We start from the raw sequence: 27,109 nt of genomic DNA on the forward strand, positions 1-27,109 counted from the left end.
TATAAATTGTAAGCCCTCCTAGGCAGGGACTGTCCATATCATCTGTGAGAGACAGCTCGCACGCAGCAGCCTGGCTGAAATGAATACCAAATTAAAATATATCCGTATCTTTAACCTTTTTTTATAGATACATTTTAAGCTTATAATACCGATAAATAAAAAGGGATGTGATCCAAACTAGGCATACCTAAGAGCAATTCAATCCAAATCCGTGAGCGTGTTCCTCACACCCATCACCAGCTGGGCAGACCTTGGCAGGTCCCTTCTCGCCCGACCATCTAAAGTGGTGTTGGGTCTCCCACCAACACCGTTACCTTTTTAATCCAGAGCCGGTCCGAATAACGCTGCCTTCACGCGCCATCAAACCCCAAGTAGTTGCCCCGACTCATACTGCTGAGCAAGAGCCACGTTTCTTGTCCCAAGGGAGAGGAGAAGCTGGGCAGCTGCACCGCGGAGACCCGCCACCACGCACGACACAAGTTACAAGTTATTTAGTTGTGTTATGAGCTTTTATTTAAAAAGCACATTTATACAGCAATAATTTCGCAGATACAAACTTTAATTTTGTATTCTACAAAAGTCTTTGAATATTCTTCTCTTTACAAAATGGAACATTACAAAAATACAGACAATTTAATATGTTTTTTTTATACAAATGTCTCTAATTGTAGTTATTTTCATTAAAATATTACTACCACAGAACTACAATATTTTAGTCGACTATAAAAAAATTAATTCAATGCTTTTTTAAGCAGCAAAATGTAAATAACACAGGTCAGGACACAGTTTATAGTCATAGTGGATATATCTAAAATCGTTTCAGAAATAATATTTTACATAGTTAATTTTTAAGGTTTTATACATTATTTATATAATATTTATATATAAAAATCATAGCTTGCTATAGTTGAAATGATAGGACGGATTCTGTACGAAGGATGTGCAAATGGCCGTTCTGCACGATTTGCGTGATCCCTTTCGGAAGGAGCTTTGCGCGGGGCCTGCCGTTGGCCTGCAGACCTCTGCCGTGGCTTTTCCAGCAGGAAGCCAACCACCTCTGGCTGCTGGGCCAAAAAAAAAAAGAGAAAAAAAAACGCCCTCTGCTACACGCGCGACTGGTTTCCCACCGGCGTGACTAGCGGAGCGCTGGAGCCGGGGCGCGCCGGGGCCCCGACCGCGGAGAGGAGGGGATGCACGCGCCGACTGCGCCCGGCTGGGACGTGCCGCCCAGCAGCCCGTCCCGAAACCGCCGGGTCCAAGTTTCCCCAGGACTCAGTCCCGAGTTCGTCGTGCGAACGCATCCGCGCCGGAGCAACCGCTGCACGCCGCCACGGGTGGCCGCGGGGGCTCCGGAAACCTGCTGCGAGCTGGGGGGGCGGGGGGCGGCCGGGAAGCGCAGGGATGCTCCGGTCCTCTACGGCCCTTCGGAGCCGCTGTGCCCGCCCGACGTCTCAGGCGGGACAAACCGTCGCCGGGAAGGAGCCGGCACGAGGAGAGGCGGCGGCGAAGCGCGCGGCGGATTTATTCCCCCGCTCCGAGTGTCCCACGGCTGCTTGTCAGACTCGTGTAGTGTGAACAGGGACCCTCTGGAGATCTTGGACTGGGCAAGCTTCTTCTAAACTAAGTCACAGTATGGAATGGAGGAGGAAAAAAAAAATAAACTAATATTAAAAAAAAAAGCAACTCTTATAAACCAATCCCAAATCTTGACTCAGTGCTGTTTCTCGTATATAGTGCTCTATAATTTAGCTGTGAGTTGGGTTTTTTTGTTTCTGTTTTTTTTCGCACAGGCATTGGAAATCTTCATAGGAGAAAAACCTAAGACGGCCAGCTTTACAAAACCGTTTAGTGTTCATTAGGCTATGAACAATTTGGCGTTCACTACAACATGAACACTCAAACCAATTGCACATCCAGAACTCGGGCACCTCTCTTGGTTTGTTCGGCTTTTTTGTTTTGTTTTGTTTTGTTGCTTCTCACTGTTGCTTTCGACTTAGTTGAACAACCCCCCTTTTCATCCAAATGTCGCAAGTTGAAAAGACCACAGAGTAAGACTTTACTGGTCGGGCAAAAAAGTCTCTCCCTACATTCTACTGTCTGATGAGATTTGAGAGCAGCAGGTAGTTGCTGTCAGCAGTCATTTTTGCAAAAAAATAAAAAATAAAATAAAAAAACAAATTGGATTTTCTCAGAGGTCTACACCATGTTGTGATGGTTATTCCGTTCAATGATGTCCACAGGCGAAAGGATCTCCTTCCGGATGGGGGGTGGAGGCAGGCAAGTCTTTGTCTTGGGTTTGAAGAGATCCGAGACGTAAAACACCTGTAGAAACAATCGGAAAATGCAACTTAGCCACACTGGGAGATGCTTTGCTCCAAATTTGGTTTACAGAATATATATGAATTTTTAAAGTGCCAACACGCTTTTTGTGCTATCAAACCCCTGCATAAAACGCGCAATGCTGTGAAATCGCGGGCGCCTGCTACCACCTCGCCGTGCGACACGGAGCAGGGCTCGGACCTCACAAAACACAGCGCCAACTCCACTACGAAACAATTTCATTTACCACCGCGTGTAATGCACAAATCTCCGCCAAAGCGGTTGAAAAGCCAGGAAACAGCTACCCAGGCCGCGTTCAGACGCAGTGACAAAGTTTTCCAAACCGCTGCTCTGACTCACGCAAAGAGTGTTAGGGATTTAATCGGTGCAGAATAATTCGTCCAGCCAGACATCAGGTAGGCAATTAAAAGCCTTAAAAAACAGAGCTGGGTAAGAAAAAGGGAATTATCGGCAGTGAGTCAAAGGTGAGTGATACTCTTTCCGCTTTTCTCACCGAAGCATCACCACGAAGCCAGGGGTTGGCCTGGACGCCCGCCTACAAGCCCAAGTCTACGGAGGGGAGGAGCTATTCCCGACTACTTTTTCCGAAATATCCCATGACGTAAGCTTCTCCCGGATGTGAAAAAGCCGGCGCTCGACAATTTAGGGAGGCGGGAACACAATGAGAAACAAAGTGCTGGGAGGAAACTTCCACATCCTCCCTCGGCGGGCACCGCGCGGCGCTTATCAGGGCTCCCGCACCGGTGCGCTTTCTCCCTTGCCAAACCTCAGCCCCGAGCCAGAAGGGAAAAGACTCAGACAGCGCCGATCCGCTGGAGGCGGCGAAAAAAGCAGCGAGGACTCCTCTGTTGTTAGGTGATACCAAAAACCCGCAGCTTCGGTCGAGCCGCGGTGTGTCTCCACCAACTGGCTCCGCTGGCCCAAATTGGCCGGCTCAGCTCAGATTTGGTTAAGACCGGGTAGCTCAGGCGTGAGCCCCTGCGGTGCTTCGCTTGAGCCGTGGCGATGGGAAGAGCAGCAGGCCATATTTAGAAGTTGTAGGAATCAGCAGCACGTTTGCATTTTCTTCTCCCGCAGTCCTTGGGTGCAACATTCAAGCACCAAAACAAATTGGGGAAAGGGCCAAGCTGCACAACTGAGTAATAGCAGACTAGGGTTTTCACATTGGGTAACAAGGGAGCAAAAAGCTTTTCACTTCTCGCTACTCTGTGTTTTCTAGCTATGCAGAGCCTTACGCAGCAGGTCTAGTCGTCCTTGGAAGCAACTTTCATGAGTTCCTATCAGAGCCGGGCAGATAAGGAGCTGAGCCGCGCAGCCAGCGAACCTGCTATAAATGGCAATTTATTTCCATGCTTGCGACTGGGGATGCAGGAAGCGGACTTGTTATGCTTCAGCTTTTATTGCTCAGTGGAAAAGCGTGGCGGGACCTGTCATACAAAACACATCTCTTGGTGTATACGCTGCTATCTGCATGGCTGGGTGCCCAAGGAGCTGGCAACGCAGCGCGCAGGGCACCCAAGCGGCAGGGCCTGTGCCGGCAGGGAAATAACAGAATCCAGCTGAACCCACAGCAAGTCACGAGCTTGAACCCGGCCTCTTGAAATAAGGGCTACGGCATCTCAGTGTAAAAGCATGTTTAACTGCTCTGGTAATACTTCTCTTCTCAGTTGCTAATAACTGTAAAAGCCCCATTTAGCTGGCTTTGAGTAATTCCGATGCCCTCTCTCTTACTTGCCCACCTCGGAAAGCTGGATTCAATCAAAAAGATGTCCAATTTCTGCACCGAGATAGCCATGACAAATCAATTTGTGGGAGGAGATTGCTCAGCACAAGAAGCATATGGGGACTGCGCTGAGCCTGGCCCTAATTTTGGACACAAATAAGTTACGGTGGAGTGTCATCCCGGGTATTTTAGCCTCTGCTGTGCTGTTGACTGCTTTTCAGGCTTTAATTCAGAGACCGGGTACGAGTCTTAATTTCTCTTTAAACTGTATTTCACTTTAACGTGGCTTGAGGTTATATAAACACTTATAGGAATCATGAAACATGATCTTTTAGGGTTAAAACTGTGTTAAATCCTCTTAATGCTTGAGCTGTTTAACACAAAAAAGGACTAATAAACGTGCAAAGTTTTTCACTTGGATTAGCTCCATTTCCTGTAGAAGGTGCTCTCCACCCATAAAGCAAACTTGACAGCAGAAGACTGAGAATGTGCTACACAAAGGAAGGCAATATCTTACATTTCCACTTAACAGTTCCTCTTCACTATATTGAAGAAATCCCTAATCACATACAGAAAGGTTAAAAAAACTAATCTGAGTTAACAAGAGCAACACCAAAAGGAATATGCCTCCTTAACGTGCCCCCATTTTCCTCTCCATCAGAAGAGACATAAACTACATGACACATAGTAGGCTGCCTACCACGCACATAAAAACTATTTCCATTTAAGAAATTCTCATCGTATTTCACCTTGGAACCAAGTAGAAATGTTTCATCAGCTGGAAGTGCTTGACACTAACGTCTTATGCTTGTTATTTCAGGCAGGGAAGGACAAACGTGCCTGCTACAACAGAATTTGGATTTGAGCTCTGGCAGCCCTTGGAGATGAATCCTACAGTGGGTTTCCACCAAAAATTACAGCCTGATAACTACTGCATTTTAACGGCCCTTGACCATCACGAGACTCAGATCTCAAAGGCTTCTGCGCCACGGCGCAGCATCACTCCTGTGTGCTGAGTCCAAGCTCTCTGGACTCGTGTTGCAGAGGGTGACAATGTTGTGATGGGGCCTGAAAGAGAGCGAGCTACAGCTCACCCCGTAGCAGCATCTGATGCCCCTCCAGCGCCATGCTTGCGAGTCCCCACTGCTGACATGAAAAAAAACCACCCAACAGTCGATCGCACCTCAGCAGTGGACGCAGAGCCCGATCCTGAGCCCGGGGTTGTGCAAGCAGCCCCAAGCTCATGTTTAAGCCCTACACCTGAGCATCTTATTCTAACCCCAGGCAGTCCAACTCTCTGCCCGCACTAGCAATTGCCCAGCAATCTCTTGCTGCCACCTCCCAAAAGGAAAGAAAATCTACCAGCCTCTCCCATGCCAGCAAAGCAAGGTTCAGGAGAACAAGACCATCTTGCCCGTTCTTTGCAAGCTGATAAAACGGGACAAGGTTTGGGTTTAAAGCTGGTCCCTAGGCCCAAGCTACCACCTTCCGCTGTTGCCCAAGACTTTTCCAGCCATTAAACCATGCCTGAATAGGGCATCGAGGGGCAACTGCCCGCTCCGCAAGCTGGCAAGGAAAGAAGACACACGAAAGAGCAGTGAGTGGAGCCGGGATGCCTGCGGCTAGTGGGGAAGGACCCTGCGTGTTCGTACTGCTCCCAGGCAGCTGCTTCCTATGCTGGTTCACCTCGTCGCAGGAAAACCACCCTACAGCAGCCACAGTGTCCCCTGCCCCGACCCTGCACCATTTGCCATCCGTCAGCGGGCCAGGGAGGAGACCGCCAGAGTCGCAGCTTGTCACTGGCCAGGAAGCGTCCGAACGTCTGTCCGAGCGTCCGGAGCCCTGCTGTCCTTCAGAAGCTGCTGCTTTGATCCACAGATCGACAGCCCGGTCCATGCTCCCGACATACTGCCCTTGTCCTGCTCTCCAAGCAGAACGGCACCCGGAGCGGCAAATACGTGCTTATAAAGCTGTCTGACTACACGCACTCGGTGTCTAGACAAGCCCACGTGACACAAACCCGGGCACCTGACCCAAGGAAAAAGCGCTGCACTGTTCTGCAAGCTGCCCGAGGCCGTTGCTCCCCAGCGCTCTCAGCACTGACCTCTTGCTGCTTTACCTGACTGCCGGGATAGCAAAAGGCATCCGGGACTCCAAGAAACGCCCTGACGCTATTTGGATAAAAGACAGAGGAACCGCGATGGTGTCGCTCCTATAGGCACTAAAGCAGCAAGGTTAAGAAGAAAAACCCACATCTATACGTACACACACACACACATATTTCTGTAGGTTTCCCTCACTTGGAATGTGCTGGCCCTGTATGCCTTAATGGGACACTGGCACTAGGCAATGGCAAAACCCAACTACTAATGCCCAGAGGGTTAATAATACTATATAAAAACTTCTTAACAATGACATTTTCGACTTGACTTTAGAATATTATCAGCGAGGGGGAAGTACCCAAAGAGCCTGTTTTCTTTGCTTGCAAAATATATCATTAGTGGACTTAATTCCTTGCCTCCAGGTTTACTTTACTTTTAGATCAGTCGAAAAAAAGAAAACACACACACACACACACACACACAGAAAAGACAGAAAGCTTTCAAAACCTTGGTTTCGGGAGCTCGTACAGACACATAAATTCCCATAGCCCCCAGACTTTTGTTTCAGGGCAAGACGGCCCCGCTGCGAACAGCCACGTCGCTCCCCGCACCCAGCGCCCCCCGCTCTGCCTGCATTAAACACGTACATGCGTCACTTCGAGTTAAAGGACTGTGCAATCAGGTCACTCTTTTGAAAGCAAATTGCATGAGAACAAACTGGGCAGCTGCAGACAAGCAAGCACGGCTTTTGTTAACAGTTTTCTCACGAGCCCTTTTGCTACATTAAAAAAAAAAAACAAAAAACCAACAAAACGCGAGGCATCCTGCCACCCTGCAGCATAGCAAACACAAGGTCCCCGGTCCCTCGGGGACGGTTTGGGGCTGGATTCTGGAGGGGGGGAAGAACCATATTCGCAGCCACTCGAGACGCCCCGTTTGGGTCCCCACAAAGGGCTGGAAAACGAGCTGGCGAAGCGAACGGCACGGGCCGAAAGGGAAATATTCCCCTTCGCCTGCAAGCCGCCTCAGCCCCCGAGGAAAGCTTGTGGGGGCCAAGAGGCAGTGCCTGGTGCCCAGGCGGGCCACGGCCGCTCCGATACTCGCTGCGGCAGGGACGGGGGAGCGCGGGGGCGGCTGCCTGCAGCAGCGGCGGCGTCCGCACCCGTCCCGGGGAGCTGGCCTGCGCAGCGCGCGTCGGCAGGCTGACACGGCCCCCTGCTCTCGAGTCTCGAAGGTGCAATTGCACCGCTACCCATGGCCAGCTGAGGCCCGAGGCCCTCGGTGCATGCTTGCAGGGCGCTGCGTGCTAGCTGGCACGTCCCCGGCTTAGCGAGGACGTAACCCCCTGCATCCTACTTCGGGGTTACGCGAGCTCCTAGCAGCGCGGGCTGGCAGGAGGCACTGGATGTCTGTGCTCAGCGGCGATGCAAGCCCTGCCCGCCTTCCCCCCGGCGGCGTTTGCCTTCCGAGGTTTGTCCCCGAGCCCCGGCGAGCGCTACTCACCACGCAGTAAGCCACCAGGGCTCCCTGTGCAAACCCCGCCAGCACGTCGGTGGGGTGGTGCTTGTGGTCGGACACGCGGGACAGTCCCGTGTAGAACGCCATCATGACGAGCGTGAACTGGAGGAGGGGGCGAAGCAGGCGGGCTCCCTTCCACGTGAATCTGGCCTGCAGATAAAACTGCGGGGAAGAGAGAAGAAGAAAAGTAAGTTCGGGCTCTCTCCACCGCGAGTGCAGCAGAACAGCAGCAGCGCCCTGAACAGCTCCCAAAACGCATGCGCGCACGCGGGGCCCCGTTGCTCAAGGAAAAGGTAGTTTTTGCATAAAAAGGATGCGCCTCTCCAGATGCACGTGATCACCGTCACTCATGCGTTTATAACTTCAGCCACACAGGACACAAAGGAGCAATAAATACAGTGCACTGAACCTAAGAGAACCACCCTGAGGATTTCCAGTTGCAGCTCCCCTGGCATTGCCAAGACCACTGATAATACGGATGAAAAAAAATGCAGTTCTCCAACATTTCCAGGAAGCGCAGGGAGGCTTCATGGAAATACTCCCTCCTACTTGGCCATAGGGTAAAAGCAATCCCTTGCTCTTACTCAACTCCCCCCATGGGGCCTCTATCCGATTTCCAGCGTTTGCCAGGGTGCGGAGTGCTGCCGGCACACAAAATCCTGGGGCCGCGGGGGAAGTCGCTGCAACTCGGCGAGGGAAAAGAAAACGACCTGACCCGAAAAAGAAGAAGTCGCTGTGACGTCAAATGGATATTGTCCCCCCCGGCAGTTATCTGGGGCTGGTTTCCGCTGCAAGTGGCGGGCGCAACCTGCTTCCCAGGTTCCTGTGGGAACCGGGGAAACCGAAGGGGAAGAGAGGACAGGAAAACGGGAACCTCCTGCCCGCAAATCAAAGCCGCGTGGAGCCTGTGCCCTGCCGCAGAGCGAGGAAGCGGAGCCGGGGCGGGGGCGAGGAAGGCTGCGGGTCAGGGAGGCCAGGACCTGCCGGCGTCCCTCAAATATAAACGAGAATCAAGCTCTCGCCCGCTTGCCTGAAGCCACAAGTAGCCTGATAACACTGTCTACCTATAAAAGCAGAAATAATGAGAAAGCTGATAAGGGGGAACCGCTATGTTGGCCGATTGAGCGTGCCCATCTTGTTGCATAAACATTTATTTACCCCTTTTGCAAAGAATATGCACAAGGCTCTTTAGAGGAAACGATGCATCGTGTCATTTGAATCAAGCAGATGCTTCCAATCATTCAGAATTGTTCGCCCATTAGGATTGAAGAGAGCAGGACCCAACCAGCTCGGTGCTGGCTCGTGCACGCTGTGATCCGGGGGGATACATCCGCACAGGCAGCCAGGCTCTGGGATCGGCACCGCGGCCCCATGCCGTGCAAACCTGTCCCCGCGGTGCCCAGAAGGATCTGAAAATGATTTAAAAAGCGCCACTGCCGAGAAGGTGCTTTCCCTTCCTCAGCCACTTCTGAGCTCGAATGCTTTAGCTGCAAGACAAACCCCCTCCTGCACGGTCACGTGAAGTGATTTAACAGCACGCACTTTATTCTGCCAGCAAACAGCAATGGGATGCGTTAGCAAGGAACTGTATCTTTACTTTGCAAAGCTTAGGCTTCCCAAAACTTCATTGCCAGGGGATTTATTCAGCCAGCGATCTGCCACTGAGGATGAAGCACGCAGCCAGGATAGTGCTGGGAAGTATTCGGGGAAGGTGGCGACGGGGAGGGAGGGCAGAGGGCCCTGATGGGCTTGGAAAAATGCAAAAATCAAGTTCCACTATGTTGCTGCAGAGCAAAATCAGCTGAGTATTAGAGCTTGTAAACTGTTCTCCTCAGTTCTATCAGGAAGATTTGAGAATTCAGGGTTCAGGTTGTGTCCCGTGAAATCCCTTGAGAAAGAGAAATTTCCCAAGTTTGCTGCTGGCCAATCTGACATTTGTCCCCTCTTGATTCAGTAGGTCCCCTCAAACCCTTACATCCCACAAGCTAGGACTAAATAGGCAAGTCAGAGGTGAGAGAGCAGAGTATTAAGTAAAAACCAGCAATAAAACACTAACACTGAATTCAAACATGCAATAAAGCAGATATATTAGGGGGTGACGTGATTAAAAAACAGTTCCATCAGCAGGAGAAAGACTGATGCCCGACTTGCTTCAGATTTGTGCTCTGGGCAAATCGGCTTATTAACTAAATTATGCTCAGATTTTATCTTTTCTTTACAAGCACTTACAAAACTGCCATCCTTTTCCTCGACCAGCCTTTGCCTCAGAGTACTCTGGCACTGACACACAGGTCACGCCGTCCCGCTCCGGCAGCTGGCCGAAAGGGTCAGAACTCACTTGGGGCAAACCTTGCGCACGTTTGCATCGCGATGCCCCCTTCCCCTCCGTCCACCAGCCTCGCAGGCGCTTTACGACTCCCGAGCCCTGGCTGAAATCAGCCAAGTTCAAAAGTTATTGCGAGTTGCATACTGGCAGACTGACAAACACGCGGGGATGGTTTCCATAAGGAAAGCGGACTAAACAGTGCCAGGGCTGGTTCGCTTTCCGACCCGCTCTTTCCAAAACACCGCTCCGAATGGCGCGTCTCCTGCACGCACTTCTGCTTCGCCTCCTAAAAGGGGCACGAAGGCAGAGCGCGCTGCATTGCTCGTGTTAGGCGACACGCCGCGCATCTCGGGAGACGTAAAACCCCTACAAACAGGGCTTGTCTCAGGCACTGCGCTACAGATGTGAGGAGCCACCACTGAATTCCTTTTTATTGCCACAATAAGAGAGTCTCGCAAAAGTTGCTCTTTAGCTCTCCATTCATAAGGAACAACAACAACAACAAAAGGATAACAGCACTTTCATATTCCGCAAGCGCGTTGTGAGGATAAAGTACATCCTATATAGGAGACCGTGCTCCAGGGTGCTGAGGATCCCATAAGTAATTTAAAGGCTTGACTCAGGGTGCTCGAAACTTTGCTTTTGCCCTTGGTATGAAAGAAAAAACCTAGCTAATAAGAAAAGATCAAAAAGCAAAAAAAGACAGGGAGTCTGAAAAGGCCAGGATTTTCCTGGAACAGTAATTAGCACTATTACTGTGACATGGGAAGTTCCTGGCAGTTTATCTGAAAACCTGCTTTTGAAACAGGCTGTGAGAAAATTTCAAGTGATCCCTGCAAAGCACTGCCACGTTTTCACGGGAACATGGGATGGACGGAGTCCTCCCCCGGGGCGGCAGGACGAGCACGACCACAACCCGCGTTGTTCCCACCGCAGAACATCACACAGCCACAAAAAGTCAGGAACGCTGGACGGCACAAGCCTGCTGAACACGTGGATGAAACGAATTGCGACAATGTGCAGGAGGAGCCGTCTGGAGCTCCCATCCTCTGGCCGGCTTCTGGCAGGAGTGTGCTACCACACAACAGATGGCTTGAGGGACATTACATGGCCCTTCCTCTGCCAGGGGACTTCCATGGCCTCAGATCACCGTTAGTCTCCAAGGGGTTTTCTGCCGCCCGCAGATCCCACCCTACTTCACACCCTGCCCACCACAAGGCTGACCTCCCACAACCACGTCCTTTACTCACTGCTAAGATCTGCTTCTCGGAAATGGTTGGCCTTAGCGTGTTTCTCTGACTGTAATATTTGGACTTGACCTGAAGTTTCCTCCTTCTCCACCCCCATTTGCAAGTGGAGTGGTACCCAGGAGCACTACCAGGGCAAAATCCCTCCAACCCAAACTCACCCCTGGTGCAAGACCCTGGCTTGGCTGGGCAAAATCAGCAAGATGCTTTTAGCATCGTGGCGGTGGGCTGGCAAGGACAAGAGAAGAGCAAAGACCTCCTCGCGACGCAAGGATACACTGTTTGCCCATCCCTTCCCTTTGCTCACCGGATCATCTCAAACCGAATGACTAGTGTTTAACCAGGGGCCAGCAGTTCAGCCTGCGTCCCACCAAAATCCCAGCCTTCTCAGTGGAGCCCGGCTTGAACCTGCCCCACGAAGAAGCACTCATGATGGCCGCTCACGCGCGGGGCTGGTGCGTGGCCATGGGTGGGACAGGGTAAGGACGTTTGGGGAAATCTCAGCTCACTTGGCACACAAGGCACAGAAAGCAAAACGCACTCTGTGAACCAGACACAAGGAGCATCAACACCCCCAGCTAAACCCATGGCTCCCAGGTAGCAGCTGCAGCAGCATCCTCCCACCTGCCGTGGGAATATTATGACCAACTTGGCAGCACAGCTCTGCCCCGGCCCCGATGTAATTCCATTTTATTCGCTAAATGAGGTCATCCCAGTCCACGAACACCAAAGAGTTTCCTTTGAGCAGGCATAATTCAACATTATTAGGACCTTACCTGCTCTTCAGAAGTTCACCCCTATACCTTGACTTCAGTAGGAAACCCCGACACAAAACCTCACGTTCACCAGAAGACACAAAACCCAGCAACATCTGTCATTTTTTATATAAACCAGAAGAACACACTAAAACCTAGTCTGATCTGAAGTCTTCAACTTCACCCAGCAACCCACACTAAATCCAGAAGCTGCCCTGCTTCACTCCCATTTTATCCCGAATTCACCAACGTTGGTAAGGGCATGGACGAGCCTTTCAGGACGATGCATCCTCTGTGCAGTTATCTATGATTTCAGGGAACTGAGTGCTGTAAAAAAATCAGTATTAGGGTCACGTGGGCTTGGCTGGAGTGAAGGACGCCCACCAGGGCATGCTGAAGACTCCCCGTTTACAGGCAGGCGATGCCGCGAAACAAAACTGTGCAGCGTGGGCCAGGTCCAGAGGGCTGCGCGCAAGGCAGGCGCGCTTGCCTGCCTCCTCCTTCCACAGCCTGCTATAAATATGTGTTACGGGTTCGCTCAGCCAAGGAGCAACAAAGCAAGGAAATTTAAGACCAAGAGGATTACCCAAGTGTAATTTCCCCTTTTAAATTTTTATACAAAAGGCCTGATGTTAATTAGGCATTGCTGGTGACAAGAAGACTGCAGAAAAATTGCAGTCCTGAAGGCTCAGTGTTTATAAGTAAATCCCAGGAGTTTTTTACCGGGTTGTAAGTGCCTTTCTGTGCAACTTTTCCCCTAAAGCCCTCTGGCGCTTGGCGTGCATTCGCATTTCCCCAACGGGAGCCGGTGGCTAAACCACTTCTCCCTACCGGCCGCTCCACCGCTGCAGCACGCAGCGGAGGCAACCTAAACGTGTGGCTGCACAGAAGGTTTTGCACACCGCGCTGACGCCTACGAGAGCGCACGCAAGCGCACTCCCAAGAAAAACCTCCTCCTGCCCCTGTCCTGACACTCGGCGTTCGAAATGGGGCTCGACTTGAAGCGCGGGGAGAGGTGGCGGCTTTCCCTCGACAAACCGAAGCTTTCTGGCCCACGCGACCTTTGGTCAGGTGGGCCTGCAAGCTTTAAAAGAGTCATAATCCCAAATGTGCTGTAAGATTAATGCTAGGGAACGCCAGGAAAACGAGGAAGTGACTTCGCCTCTAAAAATGAGGTATTGTTTAATACGGAGTTTAGGAAGACACTGCACTTACTAACCCGTTACATTTCTGCAGTAATCACGCGGTCCCGCAAATGCCCCCGAAAGTCCTTTTTTTGGGGGCGCGACGGTCGTCACGGCCAATGCCCCCAGCCTGCAAGAGACTCCCGGGAAACGCGGCGGCTCCCCTTTTCCAGCGGTCCCCGCCAGCTCCTCGGGCACGGCGGCAGCCTGCAGCAGCTTCTCGGGCACCGGGGAGCAAACGCTTTGTTCAGATCGAGCTGATCCCCCCGATTAAGCCGACGGACGTGATTTCCTCGCGGCATCTGCCTGGCGGAACAGGACAGCGCTGCAACTTTGCTGTTTCAAGCAAGTCGCCAAAAAAATCTGCTCATGCGATCGGCTGGGCAAGGGGAAAGAAAACCCGCCAGGCTAACGGAGCCTCTTTTTTTTTTTTTGCTATCACCAGCCTGTCCAGCGGAAAAGCTCGTTCTTGCCACGCAAGGTCTCGGCCCATCTCCGGCGGCAGGACAGCAGCGGGGCCGGGGCCGGGGTCAGCTCCGGCGCCGAGAGCTGGGACGCCCCGGAGTGACGGAGAGCAGGGCGCCGCGGGACAAGCCGAAGGGCTCATTTCCTCCCCTCCGATTTACGACCCAACAGCTAGCGTAACTTTTCCGCCACTTTTTAAGGCGCGGAGCCAGGCGAGGGGTCGCCCATCCGAGGGCTCGAGCGGGCGGATGACGAGCCTGGGGCGACAACCCCCAGCCCCAGGCAGCGGCGAAAAGCCACTTTCGAAGCATGGTGCAAACCTAAGAGGAAGCCTGGCAGCAGGCATCGGTGCAAACCAGCGTCAGAAAACAATACGCTAATTTTTTTTTCCATTGCTCAGCGCTGGCACAGCCCCGGAGGGTTTTCCCTCGAGGAAGCCCGGAAGATTTGTCCCCCGCCCCGAAGGAGCCAGCAGAGCAGGTCCCCGCGCACAGCCAGGCATCCCGCTCGGCTTCCCAAAAAGGGCCGGGAGCAGCATCGCTTAAAAGACACCCCGGGGACATCGCGCCCCAAAGGATAACCCGAATGTCACCGGCAGCCCTTGCTGCTTCCCGACGGCAGGCTCAAAAGCAGCCCAGGAAGCAGGGCTGCCTCTGCCGCTGGGCTGCAGAGCTCCTTGGAAATAAATGAACGATCCCCCCACAACCAAACTTGGCTCGGAAAGTTTCGCAAAACCCCGCGGCTGCGACTTCTGCGAAGCACCACGGCGGCGGCGGCTTTGGCACGGCGGCCGGCGCGTCTCCCGGCTGCGAGGGGACCTCTCGCCCCCGGCTGCCGGCGCGGCCGCTGCGTGTGCGCGCGCGGGCGGGCGAGCAGGGCTCGGGCCAGAAGGCGATTTGGTGGAAGCGGTGATTTTTGTTGGTGGAGAAAAAACAACCCCCCCTCCACCCCGAAACAGCCTGCAAAGCTTTGTAATTAAATTACAGAAACTGCTTCCCGCCCAGGGCGGGAGAAATCCAGGGATTAACAAGCAGGAGGGAGCAGCGGTAATTTATCTTTCCAGAGGGCAAAGTAAAGGCGTGGGGGGGGGGCAGTCCTGCACGTAGATAAACAGAAGTTCACGTTTAATGTTTTTGTAAGTAAGTGCAGTGCCGTTTCTTTGCTTTCCAGGCTGAGGTTGCGGGAGATACGGGGGGGGGCCACGAATCTTTAAAAGAACCCGAAACCTTTTTTCTCATTTTTCTTTCTTTTTTTTTTTGCACGAATCGCCACCCAAATCGCCTCTGCAGAAGAGCTTGCCGGAGGCGCCCGGAGAAGCGCGGCCGGCGCGGCGCGGCGCGGCTGCAGCAGCTCGGCGCAGGAAGCACCTTGGCACGCCGCGCTGTCCGCGGCCCGAGCGCAGGAAGGGCAGAGCCCTTTCTCGTCACCGACGGAGGGAAGCGAGGCCCGGCCCCGGGCGCTCTCGCATCCAGCCGGCGGGCTGCTTCACCTGCTCGCCCGAGCCGGCCAGCTTCTGGCTTTTTTCCCCCTCTTTGCTAAGGATGCGGGGGATGCGTCGGAGGGAGGGAGAAGCAGCTGGATCTCAAATAAGGCTGAGGTTACTTACCACCAAATAAAGCATGGTGTAGAGGGAGAACGACGCGTGCCCCGAGAAGAAGGACTTCCTGCAAAACAAAGAAGCCGCCGCTATATTACAACGCTGCAACGCTAGACGCGACGCAGCTGCTCGCCTGCTGCTACGGAGAGGGGGCCGAAGGCAAGGGGACGGGGGCCACCGCAACCCCCCGGCCGCCGGAGCCGGGCAACCCCTGTTGCTCGCCCTGCTCGCTCCCGGGGGCAGAACGGGAGCGGACGGGCAGGATGTGTGCATTGTTCCTGCCTTCCTGGCGCAGCCGTGGGACAGCGCCGCTGCTTCCAGCACAGCCCGATAACTCATCGGCCAGCCTCAAACAACCAGGAAATCGTAAAGAAATCCAAAAGGCAGCCCTCCTGCAGTCGCTTGCCCGCAGCCCGCGAAGCGGCCCCCTGGAAACGTCGGAATGAAGCATCCGACGAAGCAGCTAAAGGGCTCGGGGGCATCGGGCTGGCGGCTCCTCCTCGGCGGCGCTCCGCGCGCAAGAAACCCTCGCCGCGCTGCTCCGTGCGGAAGTCCAAGCCGCTCGCCGTTAGCTCAGCTCTCCCGGTGAATTCCCGCATTGAGCAACAGCTTGTGGAACAATAGTGTAGGAGTAAACAGAGAGGAAAAGGAGGATTATTCAGCAGAGCTCGGCAGCTCCGGAGGGAAGCTGCCTGGTGCTGGTGGATGAAGTTACGGCCTTCCCAGAGAAAGAAGTATTCAAGCGATCTACTGCTGGCAGAGAAGCCCTGAGAAATATTTTGTGCGATACACCATTTTGGCAGCAGCAGCAAATCTTTTATTTATTTATTTATTTATTTATTTGCTTCTTAGGGCAAAAAAAACCCCACCAACCACCAAGGGCTCTCACCTGGCTTCCTGGACCTTGCTGTCGTTTCCCCGACAGGTGTAGTTCTGAATGTAAACTCCCTTAGCGCAGTTGATCGTCGAGAAATCGAGATCGCAAACGTCCAGGAAATGGGGTCGCAAGCGCCCGACGGACACTTTGGCAATGTCTGTGAAGGACTGGCTGATGGCACAGCCGAAAACGAAGCAGCCCACTTGCTTGTACAGCGCCGCCACGTACGGGTTCTGGATGAAGGATCGCGACTTCTCCTTCAGGTAGTGGATCCGGTAGAGCTCTCCCGTTATAATCTGGCGGGGAAACACCGGAGAGAGGGGCACACGGTTAGAAAGCAGGAAAGATGCGGCGCGCAGCCGCTCACGGGGGACACGTGCCCAGCTGAGGCAGCGAGACAAACATCTGCCACTAAGCAAGCGGTGAGATCCCGAACTCAGGCTTAAACAGGCTGGTTAACGACTTGTCGGCCGAAAGCCAGAATCGTGTCTCATGCAGAAGGCAAGTAACTTTCTGAACAATACATATTTATCCATAAATCCCTTCTTGAAAGCCAGCTCAGACGAAGTAAGTACGATTTGCCTGTAAAGGAGCTACGAGATGTCATCAGCCCTCAGGCTGGCGACAGCATCTCAGGCGCAACCCTGGCTAAAACAGACAAACATGCTTCTGCACGAGCAGGGAGCTCTGCACCAGCAGGTCTTCCCCAGGCACCTCTCTGCCCGTGCCCCTGCCCTGCTTTCCCAAACAGGCACCTAAAGAAACCACCTTCACGCCTTCTGTCCACAGATTCAATGCAGCCCACGTGAACCACCTCACCAGGGCACAGAAAAATGGGCATCCCTGCAACTGGATGGCTGCCACATGGACGCTGCACCCCAGCTGACCTCTTCAGATGGAGAAGACCATCGAAGAAGTGCTCCCAGCAAGGTCGGCCTGCGAGAGACCTCGGACACCGCTGCTCTTCCTAGCACTAAACCACCGCCGCGTCCAAGCATCCTTTCTGTGTGCATGCACGATGGTGGGACAGAAGAACACTCTCCTTTCCCAACCGGTCGCTGCATGAAGCCAGCTGCCCGTTCCCAGCAGCAGGGGAAGCAACAGGACCCCCAGCAACGTCCTATTTTGCACAAAAGAACCGCAGTGGTGCCCCAGATCTATGGGGGTGTAATGGAAACACAAATTTACCCTAAAACAGATAAAGAATCGGTGTTTGTTTGGGCAGGAGGGGCCAGAGCCATTGAGGCAAATTGTTTTTGGGGGAAAAAAAAATCAAATGACTTCAGAGCCTTATTATCTTCCTCTCTGAAAACGACAACAGGCGAAGGCTCAGAAACCCCCAAGGTTTTCAGATTCTGGCCCCAAATTTGCAGCCACCAGGCCCAATTTGAACAGTGCAAAGCCTTCATAAACACCAGGTATTTCTGGGAATTCCAAGGGGTCTCGCAGTTGCTCAGCAGCGAATTATGTATTTCTCGTGCCCCTTACGGGGGTGTTGGGTCCTGACAACGGTGCCATAAATCTCCGCTATGAACCAGAGGGCCCGGCTTCTTGTAATCCTAACTCTTAAAAGGCCGTTTAATGAAAATCAGGCTGTGAAATGAAGTCCAAATGTCTCACCTCTCCGAAAGAGGCAAAGGCTTAAATTGTTCTCGGTCGCGTTACACACCTACTTTTTGAGCTCCCGATTTACAGCTTTAGGATTTCATTCATTACTTTAAATGTTTTTATACCTGAGCAGTAAAAGAAGGCGTGTTTTTTTTTTTTTTCCTGCCGCCCCCTGCCCCCTTGGCTGCTCCAGTCGAAAGGACTGCGATACGAAATTTAACTGTCAGGAAAAAAGCCTTCACGTTCAGCCCTTGCTGAAACAGCCAGCACTATCCCTCCCCGCGTGGCAGCCCGCCAGCTGCAGGCAGGAGACACGGCTCCCCTGCCTACCTTTTTAAAAGCTTGGCACAACATTTGGAAAGCCATAAACTGGAAAAGCACGGCAATTAGCCTAAGAGGAGATGAAACCGTATCATTGTTTGAACTCTCTAGTACCGCGGCTTGGAAAACAAAGGTTGACCCAAAGCAGCTGCAATTACAGCGAGGCAGGCTTTATCAGAGGGAGACACAACTATGATAATAAAAAATAAAGACCAGGTCAGAGCTTCCACTAGCATGTTTTGCACAGAAATGTGCTGGGTGGCTGCGCTGCCACCCCAGGTTTGCAAGTCACAGCTAAGATCTGCTCTTGGGAGTCTGGTCCGGACCAAGCGTTGTCCAAGGACCTGCAGCTATCCTGATCCAGAGTCTTTTTAACCCTTGCAAGCTCCAAAGACTGTGTAGATGATGGTTCATCTCCATTTTGGACTATCTTCAAATACAAGCTGGCAGCCAGGAAATATATTTGCAGGAGAGAGGCCGGTCCTCCCGCCTGGCTGCCGTTCCCGTGTCTCGTGGGGCTGGCTGGTGTATCTGGCACAGCTCGAGCATCCCTGTGGGCTGCCACCACGTGCACCAAGAAAGGTGCATGGTCGCCCACCACAGCCTCCCAAGAGCTCGGGTGCCTAAATTCACATGGAGAAGAGCTGCACGGCTCAAAATGTGTGGCTTTTGCAGAGGGAAAAAATGAACTGAATTGAGGATGGCATCTGAAACCTGCCCATGTTATTCAGAGTTCCCAAACAGATGCTCTTAAACCCAAGGCTCTTGGCTGGTGAAAGACGTGACCATTTTAAACAGGGACCGACAAAAGTCTGGGGATTAATATTCTTCTCTCCCCGTTGGTGGTCTTGGTAATTGCACACATGTAGCAGATTGTAAATCGGAGACTTCATTCCCTCACTAACACGACGCTGGGCAACCATGAGCCCTACCCACTTAGTTATAACCATGGCTCAACCTTAATGAGAAGCTAAAACTGGGTGAATTTGGTTTTTGGCAATGCTGTCCCTGATAAAACATGGCAGGGAAAAACTAATGCAGCACAGATGGGCACAAACTAAAAATGCATCCTGAAAAAGCAAGTCTTAAGAGACATTAAGCTCTTCTTCTGCCTTGTGTCTCTGGCAAGTCATTTGCCTGGGATGTATGTAGTGCCTATATGAAGTGCGTAATTCCCAGAGGGAATTGTCAGAAACACTTAAAGATGGTCATTAGTGGGAAGCCAACACCAAACTTTTCTCTGTTGACGAATGCCTTTTGCAGATTTGTGCTTCTCATGCCTATTCCATCACTGTCCTAAGTCATCATCAGTGATCCAATTAGCCTGTAATTGCTTTTTGAGTCTTTCTAATCAGTTAGGTCTCTGGTGTATTGTTCGGTGTGTCTAATCACATTGAAGCGTATCGCCTTTAACTGTAAAACATTCAGCTAATCCAGTTATGTAACTCTGATCGTCTAGGAAATTAATTTTCTTGGGTATTTTTCTGTACGCTTTCACGATCTGTCAAAGACGCAGACCTGGGGCTGAGCAGCAGCAATACGGATGAAGAGGCTCACAAAGTGGAGAAGAGCACCTTCTGCCCTGAGGTCATGGGTCCAGACCCAAGTCCTAGCTGGAAAACCCGGGCAGTCATCACCATCCCAAGGCTGTTCAGCAGCCCGTGAGCAAATATATCTGCGGGGGCTTCAGATCAGAGGGTGCAAGGCAGCAGGATGGCAGAAAGCTCTTCAGGGATCTGCACGGAGGCTAAGCTGTGGTCCTCCACGGAGGGTGCATTGGAGGCAACGACCGCCCCTCTGCACGGCCAGGCCAGCAACTGGCCCGTTGGCTCTCCACCACAAGCTTACGAGTTGGCGAGCGTGCAAAAGCCAATGGTCCACAGCATGGCCATCCTGGGGACAGTCAACACTCCTCCGTGCCCCAGATGGTCACATTAAACATCTCCCAACAGCAAAAGCATTTAGGAGAGATCGGAGAGCACAAAGCCCAGGGGCAGGAGCCTCTCAAGGGTCATCTGCATGCATAATTGCAAAGAGGGAAGTTTGCCTTAAATCAGTAAATATGTAGGTTTTAAAAACAAATGCATATCCTCTTATGCCCTGGTAGAAGCAAAGGTCTTAGCCTCTGATGTTTACTTAACAAGAACTCTGGGTGTCTTCGAGCCATTTAAAACATGACCTGGACCTTTTGCTCTGGCCTAGACTGCCAATGACGCCATTTAAAGCACGAGTGTGAAATTTTGGCTTCACTGACCAAAATCCCATCTCCCTGAAAGTCCTCATACTGCTGTCTTGGCTTTGAAAGGCAAATGTTTTGAGTGAAAGGAGAGGAATCAGTACTTTGTGGATTTGGAAGGAATTCCTATTATGCTACAATAATTCTGGTATCAGGGTTACATCTGAAAAAGAGGTCAGACTGACTTGAATTTTCCATATATCCTGCCATAGCAAAGAAATCTGTTCCTTCAATTCCTCGTTAGCTATTTGTATCACTCAACAGCATATAACTGAGCTTTTGAATTTATCTTATTAAGTTACATTTGTTGTGGGCACAGCGAAACCAGTGCAGAAACATCTAATTCTTTGGGGGATTTTCTTTTCCTTTTAATTGACCTGCTATTTCATGGTAGAAAGCTGATGGATCCAAGAGGCAGCTGATTATGTTTCCAGCTTCGGTTCCAACTCCTGTATTTGCCACTGCCTCGTTACTGATCAGAAGCCCCCTCTGCATGGAGCCGCAATGACGACAGGTCAGGCAGTAATGCGAAAATGAGAGGCTTTTTCATTTTACTTTTATGGCTTTTCCACACGCAGGGGTAATTCACCTGCAGGGTAAAAATTCTTCTGTTTATAGATTTGGGGGTTTTGTCGCCTGTCGGGGTTTGTTCGGAGGAGGGAGGGGAATAAGAACAACGCGGTGTCGGGGACCGCTTTTGCTAAGTGGATATATCGGGCAAGGAAACGGCGTGGAGATCGATGCAAGGTGACAACTGCAAACCCGCAGACCATTTCCACGGAAATAAAAAGGACAAAGCCCAAAAAGGCAGAGCAGGGATCAGCCCCCGGGTTCGGTAGACCAAAGCGCTCACACACTGCAGAGACGCGCTGGGCGTCAGCCTCCGTCCACGCTCCCACGCACGCCGGCCACCTGCATCCTGTGCCACCCCAGCGCTCGGGCTTCCCGCGGGCAGGGCGACGTCTGCCCACGGCACCCGAAACCGCGCAGCAAGCGGAGACGTGGCTGCTGCACGGGCCCGAAGGCGCAGCGAGGGGAAGGCACCTGGGATATTTATGGCTCGAGTCAGCAACGCGGGTGTAGAGGGTATTGCCAGCGCAGACGCCGTGCCGTGCTAAGGTAGCTACTGGCCATGGCATTGCTCCTGCAAGAAAGGATGAAAGCCAAGAGGGGAAAAGAAGTGCTTCTGACTGCCACGTTTCTAGAAGGAACAAGAGGAAGGCAGCTTGGACAGCGTCTTTCGGAAAACACCTGAGCTGCGCTGGCAGCAGGTGGGAAGGGAATGTAGGTACTTTTCATGAAGCAATCCTGGGGAATTTCACGTTTCAATGGAAGTGTTTCAACAACGCTCAAAAGACAGGTCTTTCACGCTGCCTGAGAACGGGACGCATGCTAGCGCAAAGCCACCTTTTTAAAACCCAAGTGGGGCTGAGGGTCTGGGTCTTTCACCCACCACAGATCAGAGCACCCATCAGTTAAGTCAGGCTGGCCAGCAGTGGCGTGCAAAAGTCTACAGCTGTGCAGAGGACTCAAGCGGCGGCGCAGAGCCAGGGACGTATCGTCCGAGACCGGCCTCCCCACGGGTGTCCCCAGAAGGGCTGCTGCACTCTCAGTACCCGGGCAGTGATGGGTCTGCCACGTTCAGGAGGGTTATTGGACTTATTTCTCAACAGCAGACTGAGCTTCACCTCCTGATTTCATTTCAGCATTTGCTGACAGTGGCACAAAGCCCTATCCAGCTATCTCCACCCACGCTCAGGTACCCGACCAGTGGGCACTGTGGCTGTCCGTCTGCGCGTTTTCATAAAGAGAGAACATTAGGAAATGGCTTCGCAGGGCCACTGACTGAATTCAGCTTTTTGGCTGAAATATAAAGCTCTCACCATGCAATCATTTCCCAGCACAGCTCTGGGAGTCCTGGCAGGAGAAAAGAAATGAGAAGACACTGGGAAGGTGGCATATTAACTACTTCTTTTTACGGTTAGGGCCATGGGAATAAGCTCCCCCCAGTAGCTTTGAACTGCCTTTATAAATATAGCTGTGATATACTATGTCTGAAAATCTAATACTAACCCGTGAAACTTTTCCAGGCATTGGTTAGCTGAAAAGATGCATCTTTTTTTTTAAAGTCTTATAAAATAGGCAAATACCAGGAGTTATTTGAATAGGGACAAACCATGCCAAGTCCTTACTGACGCTCAAGCCTTTCTGCTTCTGTGCTGAGTTACTACTGGAGGGTGAAAAGGCTCCTGTATTGTGGAGCTCCCAGACTTGCCCAAACAGCTTTGGGCCTGTTTGTGCGCTGCAACAGTAATCTCATTCCTCCCATCACAAGCTTTCATCGGCAAATGTTTACAGCTTTGGGCTTAGGCGGAAGTCAGATAATGGCACAGCGGATGTACACCTCCGAAGACCGGGCGGACACATCAGCAAGACGGTTAAACTCCCAATGCCGACACTCGGATGGAGAGCAGACCACTCCACCGTCCCACTCTACTTTGCATTAAGGCCAGTGAAAACCTTGACTTGAAGAGGAGCTTAATGCCATGCAGGCCTTTTAGCATTTCTCTTTTGACTACCCAGGTATGGGACCGTACCCAGCTCTACTGTGGCCTCCGAGCTAGGGAAGTCTCCCGCAGCGATCTCGGCCACCCTGCACTGCAATGAGTTTCTCATCATCAGTTCATCTCACAGGGATCAAAGGGCTTTGGGATCACCTCTGGCTGGTGACCTGATCAACTAAGCTAAAGGTGGAAAGCTTTGTGTCTTAGGATTGACCCCTAAGTCGTCCCTTCCTGGGGTTGATACGGGGTTTTTCAGTTGTTCGAAGCATAGTCCTAACAGATCCTTACAAATGCGCGTAGGAGAAGAACATTTCAAACGCAGTGCTTTGGTACGGGTCGCCAAGCTGTCTGCGTTTCGGTGATCTGGGAAAGCCCACGTTGGTGCTAGCGGCTTCTGGAGCTGACAAAAAGACATTGGGGGTGCCCAAGAGAGGTGGATTCGGAGGCAGTACTTACGGCGAGGATGGTGATGAGGATGCCCGCAGCACACAGCACTGCATCGTTGATCGTCTCCATTTTCAGAGGGTACTTGATACTGTCATCGTCGCAGTAAAAGCCCCGCTGGTAGGGTTGGATTGTGCTTGTTTCAATGATCAGGAAGGGCAATCCGGCTAGAAAGAAGGGGAGACAAGAACAAAACAGATCAGTGACACAGCTAAATACGAACACTCTCCAGCGGAAAAAAAAACTAACTAGAAAAACCCTCGCAAACAAGGCAGCACCATTCTTCATGCTTTTCTTTTCATATTGATATCTTTCCAAAGCGAACAGCTTTGGGATTTGTTTTTCCAAGTTTCTCTTGCAGGAGAAAAAGGATCTCTTCTGTTATGCTTATCATATGTCTGCACTGTCTCGTTTGAGTTAAGCCTTGTGCGTTGCAAATATTAACTTACAGGAACGGACACCAAAAGCAGTCCGTCTGCAAAAAGCCATGAAAACGAATGTGGCACTTTTCTCCACAGAGGGCTTGATGCTCCGAGTCCAGCGGACTCTTTATTTTGGAGAAATACAGCATTGCCTCCAGCTTAGAAGAGCAGCACTGGGGTATGTTCCTGCCCGATGTTCCCTTGGGCTGAGCACACGCATGCTCTGTGCCTCAGTTTCCCCATCCATCTTTGCTGCCAGGCTCATCACCAAGAGGAGCAGAATGTCCCCACCAAAACAATCCCAAAAAACTCTCTGAAACCCACTCACAAGCCACGACTTAGAGGAAACTCTCCTCCCACTCGTGCAAGGAAACCCACATAAGGGGAAACAAGCACACCAAACGAAACACAAAAAACACAAGCCACGTCGGCTGGAAGATGCATCTCATTTAGGCAGGCAAAGCAGAGGGGTTCACGCTGTCATTTGGCCAAAACAACAGGTCTCACACCCAGATTTTACAAAAAGCGCTAGGGAATATTTGTTGGCCGCTGACTTGCTTAAGCATTGGTGGTTTTGTTTACACACCTGAAGCGCTACGAGATCAGAGCTTTTCTCTTTTAAAATTACAAGGGAAGCGCTGTTAGGTTTTGTGAACTTGCCACGGTGTATTTTTAGTGATCATGATCAGCTATAGGTAATTAGCAAAGGTATCATCCCGAGAGTTAAAAACCTGAGCGTCATCAAAACAATATTCCCCGTCTGCATGCAAACAAGGTTTTGCATTTTACTTCGTGCAAACCATTTTGGCACCTTTTGTTGCACTTCTAATAGGATTTTCTAATCCAGGATTACTAGGGTTTTTCGTTGTTGTCGGTCTTTACAAAAAGGACAGTCCCCATTATCCATCTCCCCCTCCACACGAGCAGACATATCCCACGCAGATGTGAACTCTCCCCTCGGTTGGTACCTGATCTGCTGGAGATATTTCTGTAACGACTCTGGCAACGGGTTAATTATAAGCATTGAAGCCTGCGCTGCTCGGAGGGGCGGTTCGGTTCACAACGCACGCGCGAAGCCGAATAAAGGTTGCAGAGCTGCCTGCTCCGCTCAGATTTTGCAAACAAAATCAGACATCTCGTGTGAATCCAGTTGATCTTCGTTCCACTATTTAACCGTTTTGATACGTAGCCAGTTTGGCCCTGAAAAGTACCTCTTATGCCAGCAATATGATATTAATAGGCCACTTAAAAAATCCTTAGCTTCCCAGTGAAAAATTGCAGTAGAAAAGCTAACGCTGCTCGGTGCGATCCAATTTCACATCCACTTGAAGCGGCAGCGTAACGGTTGAACTTGGGGAGTAGACATGCCACGGTTACGTGGCTTATTGTTATTTCTCCAGTTCCTCTTGTTAATAGCTTTCACATGACAGGTCTGTAAAACACATGTTCCCACAGACAATAAAATACATCTGAAAGCTAAAACTGGCTTGAAAAAGAAAAAAAGAAAAAAAGACAATAGTGTTCCTATATATTATGCGAACGCAGGAATAATAAAGATTTGTTTTCCCTTCGTTCATTGAACAGCATGGGGTAGTATTTCCGCGTTTCAATTATATGTACGATTGCCACAGCTATAATAAGAGTGCGACTGACCTATATGGCATTTTTTCTTAAAGTGCACATAGGCATCGTTTAGAAAATCCAATGGTTTTGTTTTCTCTCCTACAAACTTGTGGTTTAGTGGGATATTGCCAATCGAGTCTTGACATTTTTCCAGCAAAACAGTAACCTCAGATTCCCTTTTTTTTTTTTTTTCTTCCCTCTCCCTTTTTTAAACATGAGAAACATAAACATACTCTCCATAGCTGAACGGATATTACTTAGAAGACATAACATGCCCCCGATTCCGAGGCCTGGGTGAGAGGCTGCTCTTCCAGCTGCAATTACCCACGCGACAGAGGGCCCCGGTCCACACCGAACCGTAAATTGTGCTAGAGATGCCTCTTCTTCCAAGGGATTATTTCTTGGAGCACAGGTTGTCTAAGTGACTAGGTCACCACCCACATTTTTTTGGCAGCGGGGCTCCAGCACAGAGAAGGCTGCGTTGGTGCCAAAAGGCATCCGGAGAATGGGTTTTGCAGAAAACGCTTCAGAGGGAAGTCTGGAGGAACACGGAAAATTAAATGCGGAGAGACATGCCTTTGGGATCCCTTGGCAAAACACCACGGAGACGTCATTTACACTGGTATATTTGCCAGAGGCAAAGGCATCCCAAAGTGGGGCTATAGCCTACACACCCTTGCAAAGAGAGGGTGAGCAGCGTAGGGTTGCACCACGAGGATAAAATTTGCCCTCATCACTTTTTGTGCCACAGTCTAACCCTCCAACATGGTCCTTTAATAGGCAAGTCAGATTATGCACCCCTGGCTGCAGTGATTTGTTTTAATCCTCCTTAACACTGATATTTCCATGCTGAGATGTTACGCTGCAGCCTATGGCCCATACCCTAACACGCTAGCTTATTAACACGCGACTCCTCTAACTAGCGAACCCGCTATTATACCCATTTCACAGATGGGGGAAACCAAAGCAGAGGACAACAAAGCGATTTGCCTTTCAAGAAGGTAAATGGAGCTGACAGCACCTTTCTCAGTGCAACATCCTTCACCTTGTGAAGGATGGGTTTTTCCCCCCTCCATAAAGGGGGATTTTTTGCTATAATAACAGAACCAGGCAATCTCAACCACGTGTTTTCATCTAAATATGCTGTAGGAGATCAAACGGGGCTCCAAAGCGTGAGCGCGATGGCAGCCCGCCGGGGGCCGATGCTGTCCCATCCAAGCCCCCAGGAGCTTGGCCATCGGTCGTGCGCGGAGGGTGGCTCGAGCCCGTGCACGGAGCAGGTGTGGGGACTAATGAACTCGGCGAGGCACCGCAGGACGCCGCCGCGCTGTACAGTGAAAAACGATGTTGCTTTTGTCGGGAGGAAGTCAAAGTGACTTTGTGACCTCTAGCTGCTGGGGTCCTACGCTAAGATATTTCGGTGCGGGCTTTAAATTTATTTGTCTTTCCATTTAATAAAGCCAATCAAGTTTGGAAATCTAAGCGCCAGGCAAAAAAAATGCTCCTTTCCTCATTCAGCACCTTTATCAACAAGCAATTAATAGGCAGTAATCCCTGGGAAGGCTGGCAGCGTGCAGGAAAACGCCAAAAACCCCACCACCAAGCAAAAACGAAAAAAAAAAAAGTGAAAAACCCCAGTGTACTCTCCGACCAGCTTGAAATGCGCATAAAATCAAAAAGGCAGAAGAAAGGGCTCTGTGTTGGGATCCTGGAGACTTTGAAAAGTTAATACTTGTGCAGATTTGAGGGGGAAGGGG

At 51.2% G+C, this 27,109-nt stretch overlaps 1 protein-coding gene across 2 annotated transcripts in view; it reads right to left on the reverse strand.

Moving 5' to 3' along the window:
- Positions 1–487: 487 nt before the first annotated feature.
- The window catches only part of PLPP3 (phospholipid phosphatase 3), a 47,011-nt gene continuing 20,389 nt past the window's right edge, over positions 488–27,109 (reverse strand). The window contains exons 2-6 of one of the 2 annotated variants that reach the window (XM_067301301.1): positions 23,320–23,474; positions 16,147–16,430; positions 15,267–15,324; positions 7,669–7,845; positions 488–2,322 (exon numbers count right to left, since the gene is read on the reverse strand). In XM_067301301.1, coding sequence (XP_067157402.1) covers positions 2,197–2,322; positions 7,669–7,845; positions 15,267–15,324; positions 16,147–16,430; positions 23,320–23,474 — 800 coding nt within the window. In that variant the 3' untranslated portion in view covers positions 488–2,196. Of the gene's footprint in view, positions 2,323–7,668; positions 7,846–13,214; positions 13,498–15,266; positions 15,325–16,146; positions 16,431–23,319; positions 23,475–27,109 lie in introns of those variants that run through there. The other variant, XM_067301302.1, reaches the window with a different exon arrangement.

Source organism: Apteryx mantelli, chromosome 8 (assembly GCF_036417845.1).
Source record: "Apteryx mantelli isolate bAptMan1 chromosome 8, bAptMan1.hap1, whole genome shotgun sequence".
In the NCBI taxonomy this organism is placed as follows: Eukaryota; Metazoa; Chordata; class Aves; order Apterygiformes; family Apterygidae; genus Apteryx; species Apteryx mantelli.